The sequence below is a fragment of the Varroa jacobsoni genome, unplaced genomic scaffold, assembly GCF_002532875.2.
Source record: "Varroa jacobsoni isolate VJ856 unplaced genomic scaffold, vjacob_1.0 scaffold_820, whole genome shotgun sequence".
NCBI classification, from domain to species: Eukaryota; Metazoa; Arthropoda; class Arachnida; order Mesostigmata; family Varroidae; genus Varroa; species Varroa jacobsoni.
Window position 1 is genome coordinate 69,263 of NW_019213722.1, and position 19,440 is coordinate 88,702.

General features: G+C 40.2%; 3 protein-coding genes across 11 annotated transcripts in view; 1 reads left to right on the top strand and 2 right to left on the bottom strand.

Annotated features, from left to right (window-relative positions):
• The window catches only part of LOC111264083 (1-phosphatidylinositol 4,5-bisphosphate phosphodiesterase delta-4), a 13,191-nt gene extending 11,997 nt beyond the window's left edge, over window positions 1-1,194 (bottom strand). The window contains exons 1-2 of the mRNA XM_022839675.2: window positions 1,070-1,194; window positions 337-557 (exon numbers count right to left, since the gene is read on the bottom strand). Coding sequence (XP_022695410.1) covers window positions 337-557; window positions 1,070-1,124 — 276 coding nt within the window. The 5' untranslated portion in view covers window positions 1,125-1,194. The remainder of the gene's footprint in view (window positions 1-336; window positions 558-1,069) is intronic.
• A 208-nt stretch (window positions 1,195-1,402) lies between these two features.
• Window positions 1,403-4,349, top strand: LOC111264084 (uncharacterized). 2 transcript variants are annotated; one of them, XR_002682640.2, is made up of 3 exons: window positions 1,403-1,504; window positions 1,820-2,051; window positions 2,549-4,349. XR_002682640.2 is itself a non-coding variant. In XM_086969948.1 (3 exons), the coding sequence occupies exons 1-3, from the start codon at window positions 1,417-1,419 to the stop codon at window positions 2,687-2,689; spliced, it is 336 nt and encodes a 111-aa protein (XP_086826074.1). In that variant the 5' UTR covers window positions 1,409-1,416; the 3' UTR covers window positions 2,690-4,349. The 2 variants fall into 2 exon arrangements, 1 of the variants encoding a protein (XP_086826074.1); XM_086969948.1 differs by having other exon boundaries at window positions 1,409-1,504; window positions 1,820-1,926.
• LOC111264082 (1-phosphatidylinositol 4,5-bisphosphate phosphodiesterase delta-4) overlaps window positions 3,905-19,440 on the bottom strand; it is a 49,208-nt gene continuing 33,672 nt past the window's right edge. For 7 of the 8 annotated variants that reach the window (XM_022839669.2, XM_022839668.2, XM_022839670.2 and 4 more), the window contains 15 exons: window positions 18,167-18,390; window positions 16,704-16,819; window positions 15,708-15,840; window positions 15,108-15,259; window positions 14,820-14,905; window positions 13,001-13,127; window positions 12,826-12,911; window positions 12,479-12,561; window positions 10,037-10,153; window positions 9,412-9,545; window positions 7,517-7,704; window positions 6,969-7,154; window positions 6,540-6,700; window positions 6,157-6,292; window positions 3,905-5,972 (listed from right to left, as the gene is read on the bottom strand). In XM_022839669.2, coding sequence (XP_022695404.1) covers window positions 5,707-5,972; window positions 6,157-6,292; window positions 6,540-6,700; window positions 6,969-7,154; window positions 7,517-7,704; window positions 9,412-9,545; window positions 10,037-10,153; window positions 12,479-12,561; window positions 12,826-12,911; window positions 13,001-13,127; window positions 14,820-14,905; window positions 15,108-15,259; window positions 15,708-15,840; window positions 16,704-16,819; window positions 18,167-18,390 — 2,195 coding nt within the window. In that variant the 3' untranslated portion in view covers window positions 3,905-5,706. The remainder of the gene's footprint in view (window positions 5,973-6,156; window positions 6,293-6,539; window positions 6,701-6,968; window positions 7,155-7,516; window positions 7,705-9,411; window positions 9,546-10,036; window positions 10,154-12,478; window positions 12,562-12,825; window positions 12,912-13,000; window positions 13,128-14,819; window positions 14,906-15,107; window positions 15,260-15,707; window positions 15,841-16,703; window positions 16,820-18,166; window positions 18,391-19,440) is intronic. The other variant, XM_086969945.1, reaches the window with a different exon arrangement.

Sequence of the window (19,440 nt, forward strand, 5' to 3'; positions counted from 1 at the left end):
AATCTTGATGAAAAAAAGGTTAATATGGCGCTTTTTATCCAAAAAAAGCGAACCTTTTTTAATCTATACCTTACTATAAACCTCACTTACCATCTATGCTTAAGAGAACTACTTTTACGCTATATAAGAAGAATTAGTAATTACTATCTCAGTATATAGATAGATGATGATTTTTTGCTAATTAATTTCAAATTTCCAATAATCAGTGACTCAACTTTTACGTCTGTTTCAGAAACGGGACTAGGTCAGACCCTCTTTAAAGGATCTGTAATCAGAAATCCTAACTTGTTATTAATGTATCCCACAGAACTCGGTTGTTGTTTGCGTGAAGCGTACATTAAAATGATGCCGGAGGCCCTTCTTTGGCAGATCGCAGCTCATCTGTCGGAAAAGTTCGATACATTCGTGGTAGCTGACACATCCGTCATTGTTGAGGTCGGCTTGTTCGAAGTGAGCCTTCAACCACTGATCGAAATCGTTACATCGTTTCTGATCACTACGATATGCAGCTTCTAAATGCAACAACGCCCACCTCCATTCCCTGTCGGGACTTAATCCTAATGACCGAAAGGATCAAAGATTCAATTTTCAATAACGATATCTGTCTTCGCTGAATTATAGCTAGAGACAGCTTGCTATTACCATCGAACTTCAACCATGTACTTCTCCCGTTAAATATTTCAGGTAAACGTAAAACCAACGAAAAATAGTTTGTTTTAACCGAAATTTAATCAGTTAACGGCTCCCGAGTTTTTCTGGCTCGTGCGTAAAAATGCTACGGGACGTTATGAAGTATAGCTACGAATCATTCTCTTCCTAAATCGACGGTTTCAACTAACAACGTTTACTTGTTTCGTCAAAGCAATGCTAGCGGACGACCTAGTCGCTAGACAAAACAAAGCTGCAGGTAAAAAAAAATCGCTAGATAAGTTATATATAGGTAAAATCACATTAAACTGAACTTCAAGGCGCTGTCCACTAATGGGCGAGCCGTTACTTTAGAAGAAGTTTATTCGATTTGACAGGTACCTTCACGTATTCATATTTCTGCGTGATATCGAATACGTACGCTTTAACTTGGACCGATCTTTTGCCAGATACGGCCGAACCAATGCCAATCCCATTGGAATAACGATCACTTCTAGTAAATCACAAGAGATTGAGCACTTCTGCACTTTTCGATCGGTTTCCAGATTTGAGGGGCTTATAGACAGCTGTACATTTCAATATTTATAGACGAAATTTAACAAGCCGCCTAAAGTACATGGCATTCCCCCTTCTTGGTCATTACAAAGTCACGATACAAACAACAATGTTACTACTAAATTCTATAACACTGGTCAGCTGACTGGGTGCAGCTTCTCAATGCCATACCAGAACAGCTGATTGAAGCTCGTTGTCTTGTTTTCCTCACGGATGAAACACTTTACACGAAAAAATAGTGTATTTTTACCGGTTAGTGTGCATCGTGCTTCACTTATTCGACTGGGACGTGAAACACCAGGTGAGTATGATAGCACGCGTTGAAACACTTGGATGATTAACAATAGCTCTAAAATGAACCTTTTGCGATTTGAGTATGGTACATATGTGTATTTATGTATACAATATATCCACTTGTCATGTTGTTCCGCATACTGTAATACTTTCGAACAACGATCTAGGATTGTCGCTGATGCGTAAAAAAAAAAGCCTACTTTCCGACCATCATATATTTTGGTTCAGGTTTACTCGGAACAGCAGGGTTTCAATACTGGACGTGATGTCAGGTTTTCAGCTAGCTGGTTTAACGAAGACGGTATTCGTTTGCATTTTGAAGTTGCAGTTACGTTTACGAAAAATCTCTCCGGCCGTCAGACTGACACAGTCTACACAACACGCTACCGTCTAAACCATCCCTCTCAACTTACGCTCCCATTTATCGAGGTACAGACCTAACTTGGGCACTCGCCTTCCAGAATCTCGAGTCCGCAATGCTATTTGTCATCAGCTATTACTTCTGTCGAATCAAAAGTGTAGAAATATGCATCACAAAAGCAATGTCTTGGACGGTAAGGATCGCGTCGTTGTCCGCTTATGTCACGGCGCGCAGAGTTGTTGTCCCAAAAGTTAGAAATTATTTTTAGTTTTATGTCCAGTATTTAGGCAGCTACGCGTTATGTCAAACGTCATTCCGAGAGTTAAACTTCAACAGGCTAGCTTCAATTCTACCACTGCTCGGTATGCAACAAGTGTAATTACTTCACTACAATTCATTAAGAACCATCCAGCCGCTTATCTTTAAGCAAATCGGGCGGATTTGTTTAAATAAACGTTGACGTAAAATGATGCAATTTTAACATGTGTTGGAAGTTGGCCTCCTTATTTTCTACACGCCTGTCCAGGCGCTTTCGCACAGCTATGCGAAGTAGTGCAAAGTAAATGGATAATAGGATGTGTTTGACCACTGACCTTACCCCTTGAGGCATGCAAAACCCCGTAATGATACCCAAATCGGGAGAATAAGTGGGCTGAAGCCAACATTAAATTTTTCTTTGCTCTAATCCAGGAACTGATCGAGATTGGCGATGGGCTCTGGCGCTGTCATTACACGACGTGTTTTCGGTTATCGTGCCAATGGGCCGTGCATCTCTTGGGGAACTCGAGACAGCGGACTGCATGGCCTGTTTCGGCGAGTATCTCATACTAACAGTATCCATTGTAAGGACTATCATTGCCTTCCCTACTTACCACTGCTAGCGAAATCGGTTGCTGTCCTGGGCGACGCCATTCTCTTCCCTGGTCTTTCTCCAGCTGGTAGTGGAGACTGAACCATGCCCCGTCTATGACGACCGTACGCTTCCCATGGACCTTTTATTAATTAACACACACGCCTTCATGCGGCCTAGAATCAGTTCACGGGAGACCCGTCCTTTTGGCTTCCATATGAAATGACAGCTTCGGTAACGTATCTGTCCGCTAATCTTAAGGATACGTCGCGGTTTAGGGTCGAGTCCGTGCATAGACACACTTCTATTCATGTTCGGAGTCTCCCGTTTGATGCAATGCCTAACGACAACGCCGTACGTAAAACTCGAAATATAGCATACATTTGAGCAAAGAAATTTGTTGAATCAAGCAGTCGTTCACCCACTAATTCTGCTAAGAAAGACGTGAACTTGTTTTAGTGACGAGCAGAGGTTGGTCTTCACCTTCAGGCTAACTTCCGCCCAGATTTTAAACTTCCTGGCTAATTGAGAAACGGCCTACCGTGTTATAATTTCATATAGAAATAGAATCGGGTTCGGGCACTTTTGGCAATCCTGCTCCTTAACAATTTTGTTTTATGTAGATGGACAACTGGCTCGCTCACGACCCGGAAGATGTTCTTATTGCGGCTGAAAGGGTGAAATTTCCGGTCGGTGTCTACGTTCTGAACGCAGTAGTATTTCGCGAAATATCTATCAAGCCATCACAACCTCGTGAAGTGCATGTGAAAAAGCCTCTTTATATATTCTATAAAGCGGTAAAACTGTCGATGGCTACTCTACCGAAGGTCAAAGTATAGTTAAAGTATAATGGACATGGCCATGCGAATGATAACAACCTAACAATGTCGAGTCGCTCATCGTTGCTATAAAGTAAGAGTCTAAAGATATGGATGGGGTTTTTTGGTAAGGATTTGTGAGAAGTTTAGACCTTAAATGGGAGCCGTGGTTAAAACGAACGACAGTTAAACCGAATACACGTAATGATCAAGAATGCTTTTGTTGGCTGGCACCAGGACAACATCTGAATGAGATCGTTCTTGCAGCCTATCAACAGGTGCCATCAGTTCCGGCCAAACTCAATTTTTCAAACATTTTGTATATTCACACAATATTATATAGAAGTTGTATTATTTACTTATAAGAAAACGATACGATTGTATAGATATAGAAATTAACTTTATTTCTCTGTTTTTATAAGTCGAGTACCACCGTTTAAACCACAGAAGGATAACTTTTTTCTCTGTTATTATTTTATTATATTTACATTACAATACAATGTGGGTGACGAGGACTGGATGAACACGAGGGTCGAGCAAGACATATGCTTCGTCGCCATATATTTTTCAGATGACTCTATGGGCAAGTAGACGGCAAGAGACGCAAACGAAGCATCAGCAAAGATAAAATAGCCAAAATTTAACATCTACAGATAACACTTGAAATTTAAGAGCATTCGAGCAATTATACTCTAATTACTCATGATATACAATTATTCATAATGTAGTAGTTTTCTTTTTTAAGAGTAATTTAAGGATAATATAGATCTAATAATTAAAAAAACAAAAATAAATTAAGTGTATTCCTTACTCCAATTAAGAAGTCCTTTTGTATAGGGGGGAAAGGATACTGATACGTTATGTAGATCTAGCAACAGTAACTTTACGTTGAACTAGTTATTTCGCGTAAGGATACAAGATTGTAACGTGTTCGTTATCACCTGGTGATGGTACGTATATATATATGTATATATATACGGTAGTATAGTACGGATATAGTAGCGAGTATTTCTAGGGCAATCGAATCATCAAACAAAACGTGGTCGATTTTGCATCTGTGAACCTAAAGACAAAAATGGCCCAAAGTTAGACATCTTTCTGTTCTACTATACCAACTCGAGGGAATTGTATCTCTTCTATATATATACTGGACCACATAGCTTGATAGATAGAGAAAACTGAAGGCAAGTGTTGCAGCCATGCCATGGTTGGTAATTTAACTTACTACGTTTCGTAAAAAGATGATGGCAAGTCCGTGTTCAGCATTAAAAAAACAATATCGATAATATGATATAAATACAGTAGTTGAAGAACGATTTGACACCAAATGTATAGATGTACGGTATCTTATCATAAGATCAATTTAGATCAGATGGATATATGTAGATATTTGCGTCTGTTTATTGGGGCTTCACATTCACACTGATCCGCTGTTCTGGGATATTTGCTACATACATCTCGAGCCGGCGCATTTTTACTATATTTATATCGTCTACTCTATATCTATACAATGTTTAATCAAGCCATTAAATATAGTATAACGAAAATCTGATGCGGTTGATGTTACGTCGCTGGGTCGCATAATACCCCGTCCACCTAAAATTAGCAGCTGTCAAAGCAACGACCGGACCATTCGGTAGGAGACTATTGAATCCTCTATTTCGTTCACAGCACGGTAGGCGTGTACCGAAGCCAGCACTGGTATTTACCAGCCGGGTAGGTCAAATCAAGAACCAGTCAAAAACTGTAACCCACAGGTTATACTGAGTTGTTCCATTGTTGGCTAGCCTCTCTATCTGTATAGCCAACGAAAATGTCAGCTAAGCTCATCTTTGAAGCGATGACTCGACTCTTCGTTTAACACTGAATCGTTTCCAATATTCAGGTTCCCTTAGGTTATATGTTAGCTGTAAGTGCCAATTAATAACAAATTCTCCATTATTCTCAACTTTACTATACGACCCGTCGTTACGTCCTTGTTAACATCTCCTTCTTAGGGAATTAATTGCTAACATGTTGATAGATTAACGACAAAGCGTATGACCACTATTGTGTCGTCCAGTAGCTCAGTTCACTTAAGCAAACGATCAAATCGGACTAGATCCTTGGCTTCGGCATGTTTGTTCGGCAAAGTCTGCTAATGTACAAGTCACGAAACAGCAACTTTCCATTGAACTCTTTTAGCTGCCGTACTCCAACTCCTCCTGAGGACAAGTACCAATTGACACATGGACAAAAAGTGTAGCTGGAACAATTTTCTCGAATGCCGCATTCCGCAGATGTACGTGTCGGTATCCGCCTTGAATGACGCTCACGGGTATGGCGTATTTCCCTAACTTTTGGTTTTTACCAGTTCTGGAATCGTCCCTAACGATGAAAACCAGCGTAGCGAGATCGGGTACGTTAATCGTGAAGCTGAAGGATTTGTTCCAGTGAGGGTTGAATCCTATGGACACACATGAACAAGGCATTGGTTTAGCGAGAGATGTGAGACAGTATATATAGTCTGCCTTGACGAGCATAACTAAAAACGAAAAGAGCAGGCTTTCGTTGCTCCTCGCTATAACAGGAATCACATAAACACGCTGAGTGGCGCAAGTTACAGAAGGCTCTGTCTGACTAGGGCGTACCGTTATTTTTAACGAACTCGGTTTTCGCTCTGTACGAGTCCGATGGATGGCCGACTATCTTAAGCACGACATACGGATCGACTACCTCGCCTTCAAGAGCTTCATCCGGTTTAGGGATGTGTTGTCCGCTGATGATCTATGAAAAGTACGCATAAAGAACGTGTTCGAGCTAGCATTCAGTTAGGAATTGTGTATTGACTATTGTGCACAGGTGTGGCCGGCCCCAGTACGTAATATAATAGCTATATTGGCTTCTCGATCCTTCAAAACGCCTTAATACCATTAGATTATAGGAGAGTTAGTAGCAGATTTAATAGCGTTATAGAGGGCCAAAATGTTCAAATAACACCTTTCAGCTGCGCTTATCGTTTCTATTGATACACCTTTATGTTAAGTATCCGACGCAGACAGGCTGGTGGATGATTGAAGTTGAACCCTTCACGCAGTATCTGCGGCTTGAGAACGTAACCGCAATTGCCATTTTGGGCGAATTTAGCCACGTTGTAAAACATACTACGATCTGAAGTCTGATAATTGAGTGCCACTAAAATGAAATGGGAAAAAAAACAAGGAACCTATATTAGTATGATTAATTTATTAACACAATATTGAAGGGAATCTTTTTCGTCTAAGATACGATCTGTTGGTAGATCATAGTATATAGCATTATGAAACTCGAAGTAAGCTTCACTTACATGGTACGAATGAATGAGTCAATTATTGACCCCTTTGCTGACCTTAAGCGTTTGCACGCATCATAAATGTTCAGGTGTTTTGATAGAAAAGAAGCGATCAGACTGACGAAAACTTACCAATCTGACATCCTACGTTGAAGATGGGAATAGGATCGTAATTAGTTGATGAAGTTCTGCTGCTTTTTGGATAAATTCGGGCAAGAAATTTTTGTGTGTACCTCATTAAGTCTTGCACGCCCTCCTCATTTGATAAGATTTTAAAGTATTTCGTCTCACTAAACGATGCCATCTGATTGAAGTTCCCTGTTGGAAACACGATATCACCGTACGTTAAGCCTTAATATTAAATGAAAGTCAGTCGTGTTTATATAATGATAACCAAATTATTCGGTTTAGGTTCTCAAAAAACCTAGTTATCCTGATGTAGCTTCCCATTCTAGTGGCAATCTATTTGCCATGACTTCTACATACGAGATGATACGATATATAATGACTGTGTTAATGGAGTAAATTGTTCCTAGGCTGAGTGACGTCCCCGATCTTCAATGAAATCTCCAAGTTTCATGCAGAAATACTGCTTTCTGAAATCTTCGTGCAATGTCGGTAGGTCTTTTACCTACCGACATTGCACGAAGATACCGAGAAAAACCGAAATGCGACCTTACATTTTTCTGTATCTTCGAACGAGCGAAACTGGGTAGCTACGATATAATTGATAAGGTCAGATAGTTCTGAAGCCAACGCGCTGTGTTTTCTCGATCCACCGCCAACTTTTGACGAAGCTCGTCTAGTTAACGAGCGACGTAGAGAAATATTTCGCTCTTTTGTTTCACTGAAGGCGCCGATCCAGGATCTGAAACAGGACACACATTTGTTGACACGGAGCAAATTTGTTAGGAACATATATATTACTAGATAAAATTATGTGTACGTAGGTATCGTCCCCTTGGACTTGTTTCGCAGGCCTCTCTTACCCGTGAACCCATGGCCGTACGGAAAATGTCACGCTTTTCAGAGTACGCTTAAACACTTCGGTTATCGTAGGCTATCAAATTGACTATAGTGTAGGTAAACGACCGAAATTCCCCAATGCGCAAATAGTTCATTAAATTTTAAAAACTGAAAAAATAAAACGAGCACCGTTAGCAAAGTGGATACGAATCCAATTTTGTAAGATGCCTAACAAGATGTAAGGGGCCTAACAGAACTCTATGCAACAGTTATCGCATTAGATACTTTCCCATTGACGACAGATTTGATTTAGCTTGAAGAATGCCGGCTTCTTCCAGCAGAGGGCATGGCATCTACATATTTATAGACATACAAGCAGGCTTCGAGTGAGATAGCCTAGGTCTATAGCTGGGAGGTACAAGTGTGCAGTTAAATGAGAAAAAAGAATGCGTTCACGCATATACTTCGTTTCGCGCTGCTGTAAGCCTACTTTAGATGCCCCACATCGGTGTATTATGTATCCATTTTGCCGCATAACTGGAGTTCTCGCTGTCGTCGTCATTCACTCTCCATGTTTTGAGCAGGTATACGTATACATGACGCGTTCGGACCTAGAGCTACCAACGTTTTAGAGGCCGTTACAAACATTCAATTCTTCGATCATGTTAGCTCATTCTCTAAAATGTATTCGATATCTGTCCAGCCACTAATAGAACGCAGCCTACCATTGGGTAGCTTATATATATATATACGCCAGTGTACTATCGTGTGGATGCTAACTACAAACCAGTCTACTTGACCGACTAGTAATTAACTTACGGAATCAAGCTATTGTCACGGTGCGTTGCATACTGACTACGTGTCAGAGAAGTTTAAGGTATTCAACATGCGGCTGTGATGAGAAGGCCATACTTCTACAACAGTGGTCTGATCGGCTTTTTTTCTTATGACAACGTCTTTTTATCTATTTTTCGCTCGGCTATATCCTATATAAACAAAGGACTAGTATGATTTAACATTTCGTAAACTGTATACACCAGAATAGAAGTCCGATTACGTTGTCCCGGAGATCGTTAGGGAACAGCTAGCTAATAGATAGCCCAGTAAAGTCATGGTTGACTATTCAAGGGACACATCAATCACCAATAACAATATAGATTACCATGTTCGTAGCTAAAACAAAAAATTGATAATTGCACTAATAAAAAAGTAATTCTATTTATTTTTAATAGTGCTATCATTCATAATTTTCTGCAAAAAATTTTGATTTGAAGTATGCTCTTACTACGGTATTTTTTTATGGCGACGAGAACGAGCGGTCTAGGTAAATATACGGGGACACAAACTTTTAGTCTACGAGTAGTAATTGATAGAGCCTGTCTTTAGGCGAGCGTTAATAGGCGAATGTTCGTAAATACGCGAGTAAAGTATGGGTGATTAACTTCAGAGCGCTGGATAATTTGTTCGAGACGAAGTCTGCCCGCGTGGGTGGCCCGCGTATAAAAAATGGGCTCTATATAACACTTAATGACACGTATATTCTGAAGTGTTCCAACATTAAAAAAATACTCTTATTATTGAAGATGTGGTAAAAGTGTACGGCACTTACGACTTTTCTTCCCCAAACGTATTACAGCTGTTATTGTTGCTACCTCCATTGGAGTTATCGAGATCATCGACATGAAATAGTTTCTTATCTTCATCTGTTTCGTTGGATGATGCGCTTCCAAGTTGTTCGGATATCTGCAAGATGCAAAACGATTGTAACTTTGAGGTTTTTTTTTTTTTGCCTAAAGTTATAACATTGGCTAATATGTGCCTATTTCGAGATCAAACACAAAGTGTCGAATTCGTAATACATGCATTGTTGGTTTGAGGTACATTTTGGTAACGGAAAACACCGTTACGTACCTATTTCGGCCTCTATTTTGCGTTTTCCTGACTTTTTCTGAATAAAAAAAAAATAATATTGGGTATTCACTCTAGAAAGACAAGATAATAAATGCTGGATTTTCAAATTATCACACCAAATGACCTGATCAAGCATCGATAAAGTGCAAAATTTCATTTCTAGAGGTCCTTAATTTGTTCAAAGCCGCTCACTGGTAACTGGTCGATGTGATCGAGATAGTGGATCGCATTAACTATTGAGCAACTTAGGTATACAGCTTTTACTGTATCAATGCACTATACATATATTACAGATGATCTTCGGGCAAAAGTATTGGTCTGACCTCCGATGAGTCGCTAAGATCACCCGACATTTCATAGTCGGGCAAAACAGTCAAAAGTTCCTCTCGTTCGCGAGTTTCCCGACAAGCCGCCTGATTCAGAGGAGGTAGTTTTTTGCCCTGTTAAACCCCCACAAAAACCGATAATGTTAGTGTCAATATTTCGCTCATTTGCCCCTCATGCACTCTTCTCATAAAAGATTTCCCACATTTTTCAAGTTTACAAATTGCGTACAGTGGGGCTAGCCACCATATCTACGAAAGCAGAAAAAGACAAATAAAATTTTGCCGGTAAATTCTGTTCGACGAGTTCGGATTACCTCTACGCTTTAACGAAACACTCATGATCCATCTTTCCACCACTATAAAAGGAAGGAATTCAGTAGACTTTTAGGATCACCTCGAATCTCAGAATATTGGCCACGTTAAGATATAATCTGCAAAGCGTCAAATCGTACGTAAATTTAACAGAAATTATGAGGTCAGAAGAAGGAAGAACATAATATACCCTTCACGTAGCGCCAGGCAGCTTACTAGGCACCTATTTTATCTTGAAATATTCTATGTAAATATTATTATCCTTTTAATACTGATCTATTTACTGTATCATTCTATATTTTATATATACAGATCTATTATTATATCATTAACATTAAATTGATCTGGGCGCTTATTATGCTGATCAGCTATTCTTGCTTATTAAAGGCCTATGCAAATTGGACTAAATATCTATTAAGCTCATCGAAAATATTATGACCATAACAGAGACATTAACATCATTTTACTCAGAGACAACCTTTTATAGTTCCCGTTAGGAAAGCCAACAGAATTGACGTCCTGAGGGAATCGACATTCCCCAGCGTTAGAATGTAGTTGCAGACATGCCTTTTTAGGCAAAATGCAAGTGTACAATGCAAGGTAGAGGTTCGACAGCTCCGGAAGCTCTGTGTGTGCTTTACAATTTACGCGGATAGGGAAAATACTATTACTTATTATCTTCCCCTAACTTACTACTTCCAGGCTCTGTAACGTTAAAACTCCTACGACCAGATATGCATAATATGGCCTCCTTCACCATGCAATTCGCATTAAGTTACCAAATTAAAGGTCCTATTCAGAATGTACTCCTGAAACTGAACGATCGCTATTGATGGGCCACCTCACAGGGCTCTTTCAAGTCAACGGACCAACGCAGTATTCGTTATGTCACGAACACAAGAAAGTACAACAACAATAATAATTATTATTATTGTTATTATAACTTTCTTCATTCGCACGAATTTTGAGGAACTTGTCTGTCAGTGACGGGTGGTACAGAATGATGGCCAACAAATTCTACCTGGGCGCTTTCTCAGCTGCGTCGTTCGTGCGTGACACGACACTAAGAGACTTCACAGAATCGTTGAGACTTCGAGGCCGATTATAAAGGTAATTCGCCTTAAGATCGTTAAACCTGTCTATGATGCGCTTCTCACTCGGCTAGATCGACTTTAGAATAAACAGGCGGATCTCTTTTTTACCTGTACAGTGGAGAAATACTAATTAATGCATGATTCCGTAGCGAGTGACCAGTACTAACGAGGGCACGAAAAAACGACCCATCAAAGTGACGCTTTATTGCCCATCACTGTATATACTTTGCATGAAAGTAGCTATTATTTAACTTTTCTCCATATGATCATCTCGATCGTTGCTAAAGAGTTGACAAGGTAAGTCTGCAGCGTTCTGCACCTTTGTAATATTAGAGGAGTTAGAGTTGCTAGGTCAGATTGTAGACTTCGAAAAAAGGATCAGCAACCTGAAGGCGGAGGGTCCACTAACATGCATGAGGCTTAGAAGAAGGTTTCGTAACGAGGATATTATATGAACTAAGAAAGACAGACAGTATTGTAACATTTCTATTTCATTCAATGGTAAGTGCATATATAAAGATGTCTAATGTGGGGCTAAACTAATACGTCTAAAATCTCAAAAAGGTCAACGAGTCCACCCATTTGTACTCCATATGCTGCATGATAGGCGACAAGATTCAGCGGTTTATCGCACCACAATATTGCTTATAGCGCCAAGTAAACTTGTTTCAATCATACAAAAATCAAAAGTTTTAATTAAGGATTTTATTATAATTTGCTGTTTTAGTTTAAAAGTCGATATATCTTCTTTTTTTGGGAAAGCGGAAAACCAACCTTTTCATGCTAGCAGTTTTATGATTCACCTTGATTTTAAAAGTAAAAGTTTGCTACATGTTAAAATTTTTTAATCGTTCAGCTGAGAAAACTTCGCTAAGGAATTATGGGAAGTTTACAGGTTTTGTTAATATAATACAGTCAAAAAATAAGCGACATACCTTACTGAAAAGTTATGCGTTTCGTTAATTAACTATACAAAACGGCGCAAAAAAATCATTGACAAGGGAAATAAGCTTCAAGGACGTCAGGCACCTACCTTGATCAGTATCTTGTACTTAAGCTGCTCGGGGGAGGGTAGTTGAACTTCGTCAGCCCCGATTGCCTCGGCGCATAACATATCTATAGTAAAAGGAAATTTATTTATTAGGGGGCAATAATTAAACAAGTGAAAAGATTACTATGGGTACTACCACATTCATTTAGAGTTTCAGCTTCATTCTTCGACACTATCAATGATTCTCATCTTTAGCTGACCGAAATTTAACGTTGTTTGTCCGTACGTACTTTTACTGGATATGGTTCAGTGTTTATTTTTTTTATGTTCGTTTCGAGTCTACGCATGCGTGTGTACGTGATTTCAATTTTTCGGTAAGATTCTCTTACCTCCCAGAATTTCGCGGAAGTATCTTGCCATCACAACTTGATTCTCTTGACTACAGTGATTTTCTATGGAAAGGATAACCGGGTACCTAAAACAGAAGAAGGTGCCATTTCAATTTGGGATTTTAAAAACGGTATCGTATCTGCTAACGCTGTGTTCAAACAAAATAGAACTTACGGACTAGCAACAAAAGCGTACTCCCTTATAGCCTCAATGACGTCCTTGAGGAGGATTTTCGAAGTGAGGGTATACCCGTGGAAGATAATTGGACCTCCACTGTTATGCTGTCCATCCCATACGTCCACTGAAACGAGTCATTAGAGAACGCTGAAAAGTTCAACATATTTTAAATACAAAAATAAAGAGCAATAGGTCATGTCTGTCTAGGAACTAGATATATAGTGTCATCATAAATCGCGTCGCTTGATTTTGGTGTTGTCGTATATATTTATACCTATCGGAATTTCACTCTTTACTACCATCTGCGTTAGTCAGCCGCGGGCAGGTCTGATGCTGTTCGACGTTTTACTTTCCATCCTTCCTAGGCTATCCCGTGCCATCCTAGGCCAGCCAAGCAGTTCTCTTTTTGCTTCTAGTATACTAAGGTGGCTCGGAGCCGTACGATGTAATGTGGTATTGCATTAGGTCGCCTTGGGAAAACACTTCCGGGTAGGCAAAGCAGAAGGGGCCGATACGTGACTTTGCCACTATCGTGCTCCACTGATTGTATATCGTATAGAACTTTGTTTTAAGGTATACAGTCCAGATTTGGTTGTGTCGTGTTTAAACAACCATATCGGGAAGGAAATTGATGCTTACTGCTAGTACATCAACGTTTGCCCGTAGTACAGAGTAGAATATTCCACTGGTACGCAGCGAATATATTGGAGCCAAGAGAGGAAACCCTGTTGCCAGCTATTGCGAAACTAAGCGATATATGTCGAAACTAACCCCCAGAGACGGCTCCTAAAACAGGTGTGGGCCACCAGCAAGCAAATTACCCGATTTGTTCTCTGCTAGCATTGTAAGGACTACGAAAGATAGTTTCGGATAGGTGTTGAGGATAAACGTACGACACAAACAGGTCGTCCGCTTAACTAGAAGTTAGGCTCATGCTTTGGACGCTCCCTTCGGAATTGTGTTGTCAGGCCTGAATGCTGCTACGAAAAAACTTAAATCCATCGATGGAAAACCGGTCAGGCGCAAAGAACGTTAATAACCTTGGAAAGTAATATGCAGAACCTAGTTTAATTCGGAAGAAAAAAGGGGGTTTTTTAAGCATAAGTCGCGTCTCCGTATGACTGGATTAACGCGAACCCGTTCCGATCTTAAAATTATCTTGCTTTTGCATTTCGTACTTGCTTCCGGCGTTGTCAAAACTGACGTCGTGATAACGCAGAGTATTTTACGTACAAGTAGGAGCATTTAAGAAGTGACTGAAATTCATTATGATGCAGCACCATTTCCGTAACAGGTCACAAAAAATGCGCTACTACCGTAGTGACCCAGTATGCACGCTCTTTCTCTATATGCGTAATCCACTGTGCAACTTACGAAACAGCATACATGTACACTGTTCCGTATCACATGTGTAAATTCGTTTAAAATGCAATAGTTAATGTGCTGTAACAGTAACTTTAGTTTATTATGGAGGCGACAGAAAAGCTGGATGCATGCGTGAGTCCAGCTTCCAAATATCTTCGAAGATGGAAGAGTGCAAGGTCAAGACATATTTTGTCGCACTCTCTTTTGCAATATATACGAGACTACCGTAAGTCGGGTTTGTTTTGTGGGCTTCGCAAGAAAAATCGTAACGGTCCACGACGTTGGGATCTAATCCGATATCTGCCATCTTGTCAGCAACCAGAGCAACCGTATCATTTAGCTACACTCGGGCATGCGTCGTACCGCAAAAGGAACTTGAAAAGATTACACATATTAGATAGACAACGACAGCGTACATATATGCAAAAAAAATGATGATCAAACAACTTACATTCAAGACAGCGACAACCCCTTCGTAGCGCCTTGATATATCCTTCAACGCTAGAGCTACCAACTAGTTGATGATTCAATAGGTACCTGAAATGAAAAATATCAGTATACAGCGTTTGTGTGCTGCTACTGTTATCAGCGCACACAATGAAGACAAATGCAACTCTTAAGGAACTTATGGCTGTCTTGCAGAAAATGAACACTGATTCGAAGCTATATTTTTATCTTATCTTATCTTATCTTAATTTTATCTAATCGGCACTAATCAGTAAACAATAGGAACGCGTACGTATTATGCGACGAGGCGATGAAGTATTCGTTAAGCGGGCGCGTCATGTCCTGACAGACAAACTGATGCTGGTAGTCAAATATGGCTTGCCGATCTGACAGTAGAAATGCTTCAAATCCATGCATACTCAGATGGCCTCCGGAGCCCCAGTCCTGTTGCCGGGGGACCAGAGACGAAAAAATTTGTCGATGTTACGAACGTAAATTGCATCGTAATTATCGGACATTTTAAATTGTTTGCATTGGTTCGCTTCTGGCAAATATAATTGTAAAACACTGTTTCAGCTCTATTCTAAGTTACGTTATGCGCCTAGAACGCAAAACGGCCCCGTCTGCATACAAATTATAAGTTCATTTCGGTATAGAATAAGAATATCTCTTGTCGCTAGAGTATTCTTTTTTGCCGTCACGTGCCGCTTTTTATGAATTCTGTTGATCGTTGAGCTATTATGGTGATGAAGACATTGGGAGCGAAAAGAAGACTTCAGCACTACTTTAAATAAATCCATTTGTTCCGCTACTGAGTGTGTCGCATTAACAACTATCTGTCATGGTCAAAGGGGACAATTCGGTTACCTTTAGGTAGCATGTATGCTCTTACCTTATTAGGATCCTGAGTAAGCGTCGTAATCAGTTCCTGGCACTCCTCAAGTGAGTGGGTCTCGCATTGTTCATGCTTCAGAAAGCTCTGTAGCTCATCGGGCCCCATCAGGTCACTTCCTCTAACTTTATACCTTTAATTATTAGGATGAATGGTATTCAATAGGGTTGTCCCAACAGTGCGCGCGCCTGCTCGCAGGCTGAATGGCTTTAAAATTTCAGTATAACGCCTTGAATCTCATTTAACTTTCTAGTATAACGCAATAACATAAACAAGCTGTTTTCTATCGCAGTCTAACTGACCGCAAACTCGAGCGGACGTTTCTTCATTGAAAAGTGTTCTTCTCAAGCGGCTAGCCGGCAACCGAAGCGGTATCCTGGACAATATGTTTAGCTCTTTGACAAAATATTTATTTAATGGCCAGCTTAGCCATACGAAAGTTTCTGGCTGAAAGCAGCTTTCAGCCACTACACCCATGATACAATACAGGAAAGCAGATCGTATCTATTAACAGCGTTTGAAACTGGTAGAACATGATTTCTGTTCTTAAATATCAACACTTAGTAACATTGTCTTTTCAATAACATATGTGTTGCAAGTCGTCATACTGGGTGATGCAGGACAAAGCAAAGCATCGTGTATTTACTTTCACAGGTTAAAAGCCGACCGCTGTCTAAATCAACGCGTCAATAGACTTCCAAACCTCAACCCGAATGCTAGGTGACGCGGAATTCGAAGAACCCATCGGGCCAAGCGCCTAGACGATTTCAGGCGACGACAGAGCAAGGGTCTCGTCGTATATACGCTATTATTTCAAGTTTTATATAAAATATTAAGCACAGAGGACTTTAATAATGCACAGAGGGCATTAACGTCGCGCGGTGACGATCAGCCACCCCTCGCCGTCACCCTAATAGACAGATGATCAGCTTTCAACGGATTGTTATTTGATATGTCGCTGACCGACATCGTTGTGTCTACCTACGCTCAACTTACTTGTCAAATAATTCCTGAATTTCGGGCCTATGCAGTAGGGAGTTATAGAACAGAACAAACTCTTCTTTGTCCAATACATCTTTTCCATCGACCCGTGTACGATTTTTGTTTGCAGCCTAATACAGAAAAGTGGGTCCGTTGTTATTATTATGCGTTGATTTTGATTGATGCGCGCACGACTATAGTTTGCATTATGTAGAATTTCTCTTAGGCAGTACTTGTGCACTGGTAATTCAAGAGCTGTGCTTCAGCGTTCGTAGCGAACGATAGCGGCCGAACGATGGACGCTAGCGCGCTAATGTCGTGCCATAGACTAGAGTGTTAGTGCGAAGGTCTCATACATCATGCGCCTCAGTAGGTCGACCTGACCATGTGACGAGCAAATCGATTAGGTGCCATCATGTATGGTGCGACACCATGGTGATAATCAATCTTCAATCGTGTACATAATCATTTCTTCGCTCATATGCCATCAATCTGACGTATTTGGGTAGTAGCGGAAAAATATATGGTGGACAGTTTCCGAAGTCGAGGTTTCGCTCTACGTAAACGTACATTATCTGTTTGCGGAAGCGCATTCTAGATCATTTTCTAATAAAGATCGAATTGCAAAAGCCATGCTGAAGCTGCTCTCAACGCGTCTGCAAATTAGCCAACAGCTGGTGAGTGTGGGCTGAGCTCGTTTCGGGCCCGTGATTCCATTATTTCGCTACGACATTGAATCATTTCAACTGTAATGCAAGGTTCTACAAATCCTACAAATGTCTATGCTTATAATAAAGAAAAAAAAATTGATAGGAGTGAATCTCCGGTGAGCCCTTCAAACTGCCGTTGCTTGTTACTGCGTTGAGTTCTATGAAAAAAGCAAAAAAAAACCTCGATAGCGGTAGCAGAAATCTACGTAAAAAGCGCGGTTATTGGTGTTGCTTAATCTTAAAGGTAACTTGCGAGGGATGATTTGAGCGGAACAACGAATTAAACGGTGTTGAAGTTTTATAGTATAGAACACGGTGACCATTTTGCTGTAGCGGCCTCAGTTCAAATATCTATAGTGATGGAAGTAAACGAAAAGAAACAGCTTTAGCCTAGTGGCCTAAAACGAGACCTGAAAATTATTAGGATCATTTAAATCGGTCGCGTGGAAAATTTTAACTCAGATAAAACCGTCCTGTCCGATTTTTAGAAAAAAGACTGCGGAGGAATGAAGTCAGCTAGTATTTATGGACACACTTGAATTTTAGCGTACGTACGGAAAATGGCGTGTAATGAAACAGTTGCAATAGTAGAATATTCATCATTTAGTGGGGAAGCTTTCGATTTTACTTGAATAATGAATTTTGAATTTAAAGATAGACTTATATAGTGCTGGTAATTATTCATAGATAATAAACGTTTGTGTTTTCTTTAAAAAAGAAAAAGAAAGATGAGAAGGTTCGCAGTAGAAAATGGGTACAGCCACTCACATCGAACAGTTTTCTGACGAGTTTCTTCGGAGCAGCCTTGTTCATTTGTCTGAGCAGTTCGAGACATTCAGAAAAATTTAACACTCCATTCGCGTTGATATCTGCCCGCGTAAATTGTGCCTTGATCCAATTATCAAATGCCTCCTGGCGTTCAGCATTACGGTAAGCTGCCACCAAATGAGACAGCACACGACACCACGCAACGCAGGTGTCCATTGTAGGAGCTGGAAGGTAAAATCAGCCGGAAAGCTAACTATATAGTAAGGAGCCCCCATAGACTGCAAAGTTGAGGCGAATGACATTATTTTTATTATCATTACGTATTATACCTAGAAATAATAGAGATCATTTATAGGTTACAATTAATGTCAGCCTCTCACCGTACCTCAGCCATGCAGCGTTTGGAAAAAATCTGTTTTTCAGCTATAGACGGGTTGTAATTGTTTTGCGCGGTTAAACAATTTAAGGTCAAGCTCAGACCCCAGAATGGTGGGTCTTCCATTTCTAACGACCGAAGTGACCCCGACTGTTCATGACCGTGTATGGCGACTTTAACTGAGAAAGCAGTTCCCAAAGATAGTTCGTCAACTTATGCATGTGCCTGGAATATGCACTCCGCCCAGATCTACCAGCGCTATGATGAAGACTACTACTAAACGCACTTCGTAGAATGGCAAACAAACACACCGTCAATTAGTGAAGATAATGGGTTGTGAACACTTGATTATCCACAGGCATCTTAAACCCATCGAATTTCATAAAGAAAATAAGATGCCCTATAGACTAAGTGGAAAAGGTACCTTAATTGGCTTTCAACACAGTAATAGATTATCAAGTAGAGTTGTTGCATGCAAGATGTAAAACCTTTACTCTGATATAAAGCAGTTGCGTCTACAGGTAGAAACGATTTAGCACGTCAACATTTCAATGTCCAATGTCAATATTTTTCACGGCATTCAAACGTTTCACAGCGTACGGCCTTAAACGGCTTCGGTATTAACTGGGTCTTAATGCCGCTGGACTAATTATCACTTCAAGCATTTATGTAACCGTTACGTAACCGGCCATGAAAGGAGGTCTGGAAGGCTACGTTTTGCCCTGTATTCTATTCGATTACTGTTCGTGAAAAGAGCCTTACACGTTTGACATAAACTTAACGCGCCTATTTTCATGTGTACTTGAATAATTTGGTAGCTTATATAATATAGGAGCCGGTTTAGCAAGCGATAGCTTCAGTTCTCCGCGCATCTTCGTTAGACCAACTTGTATATATA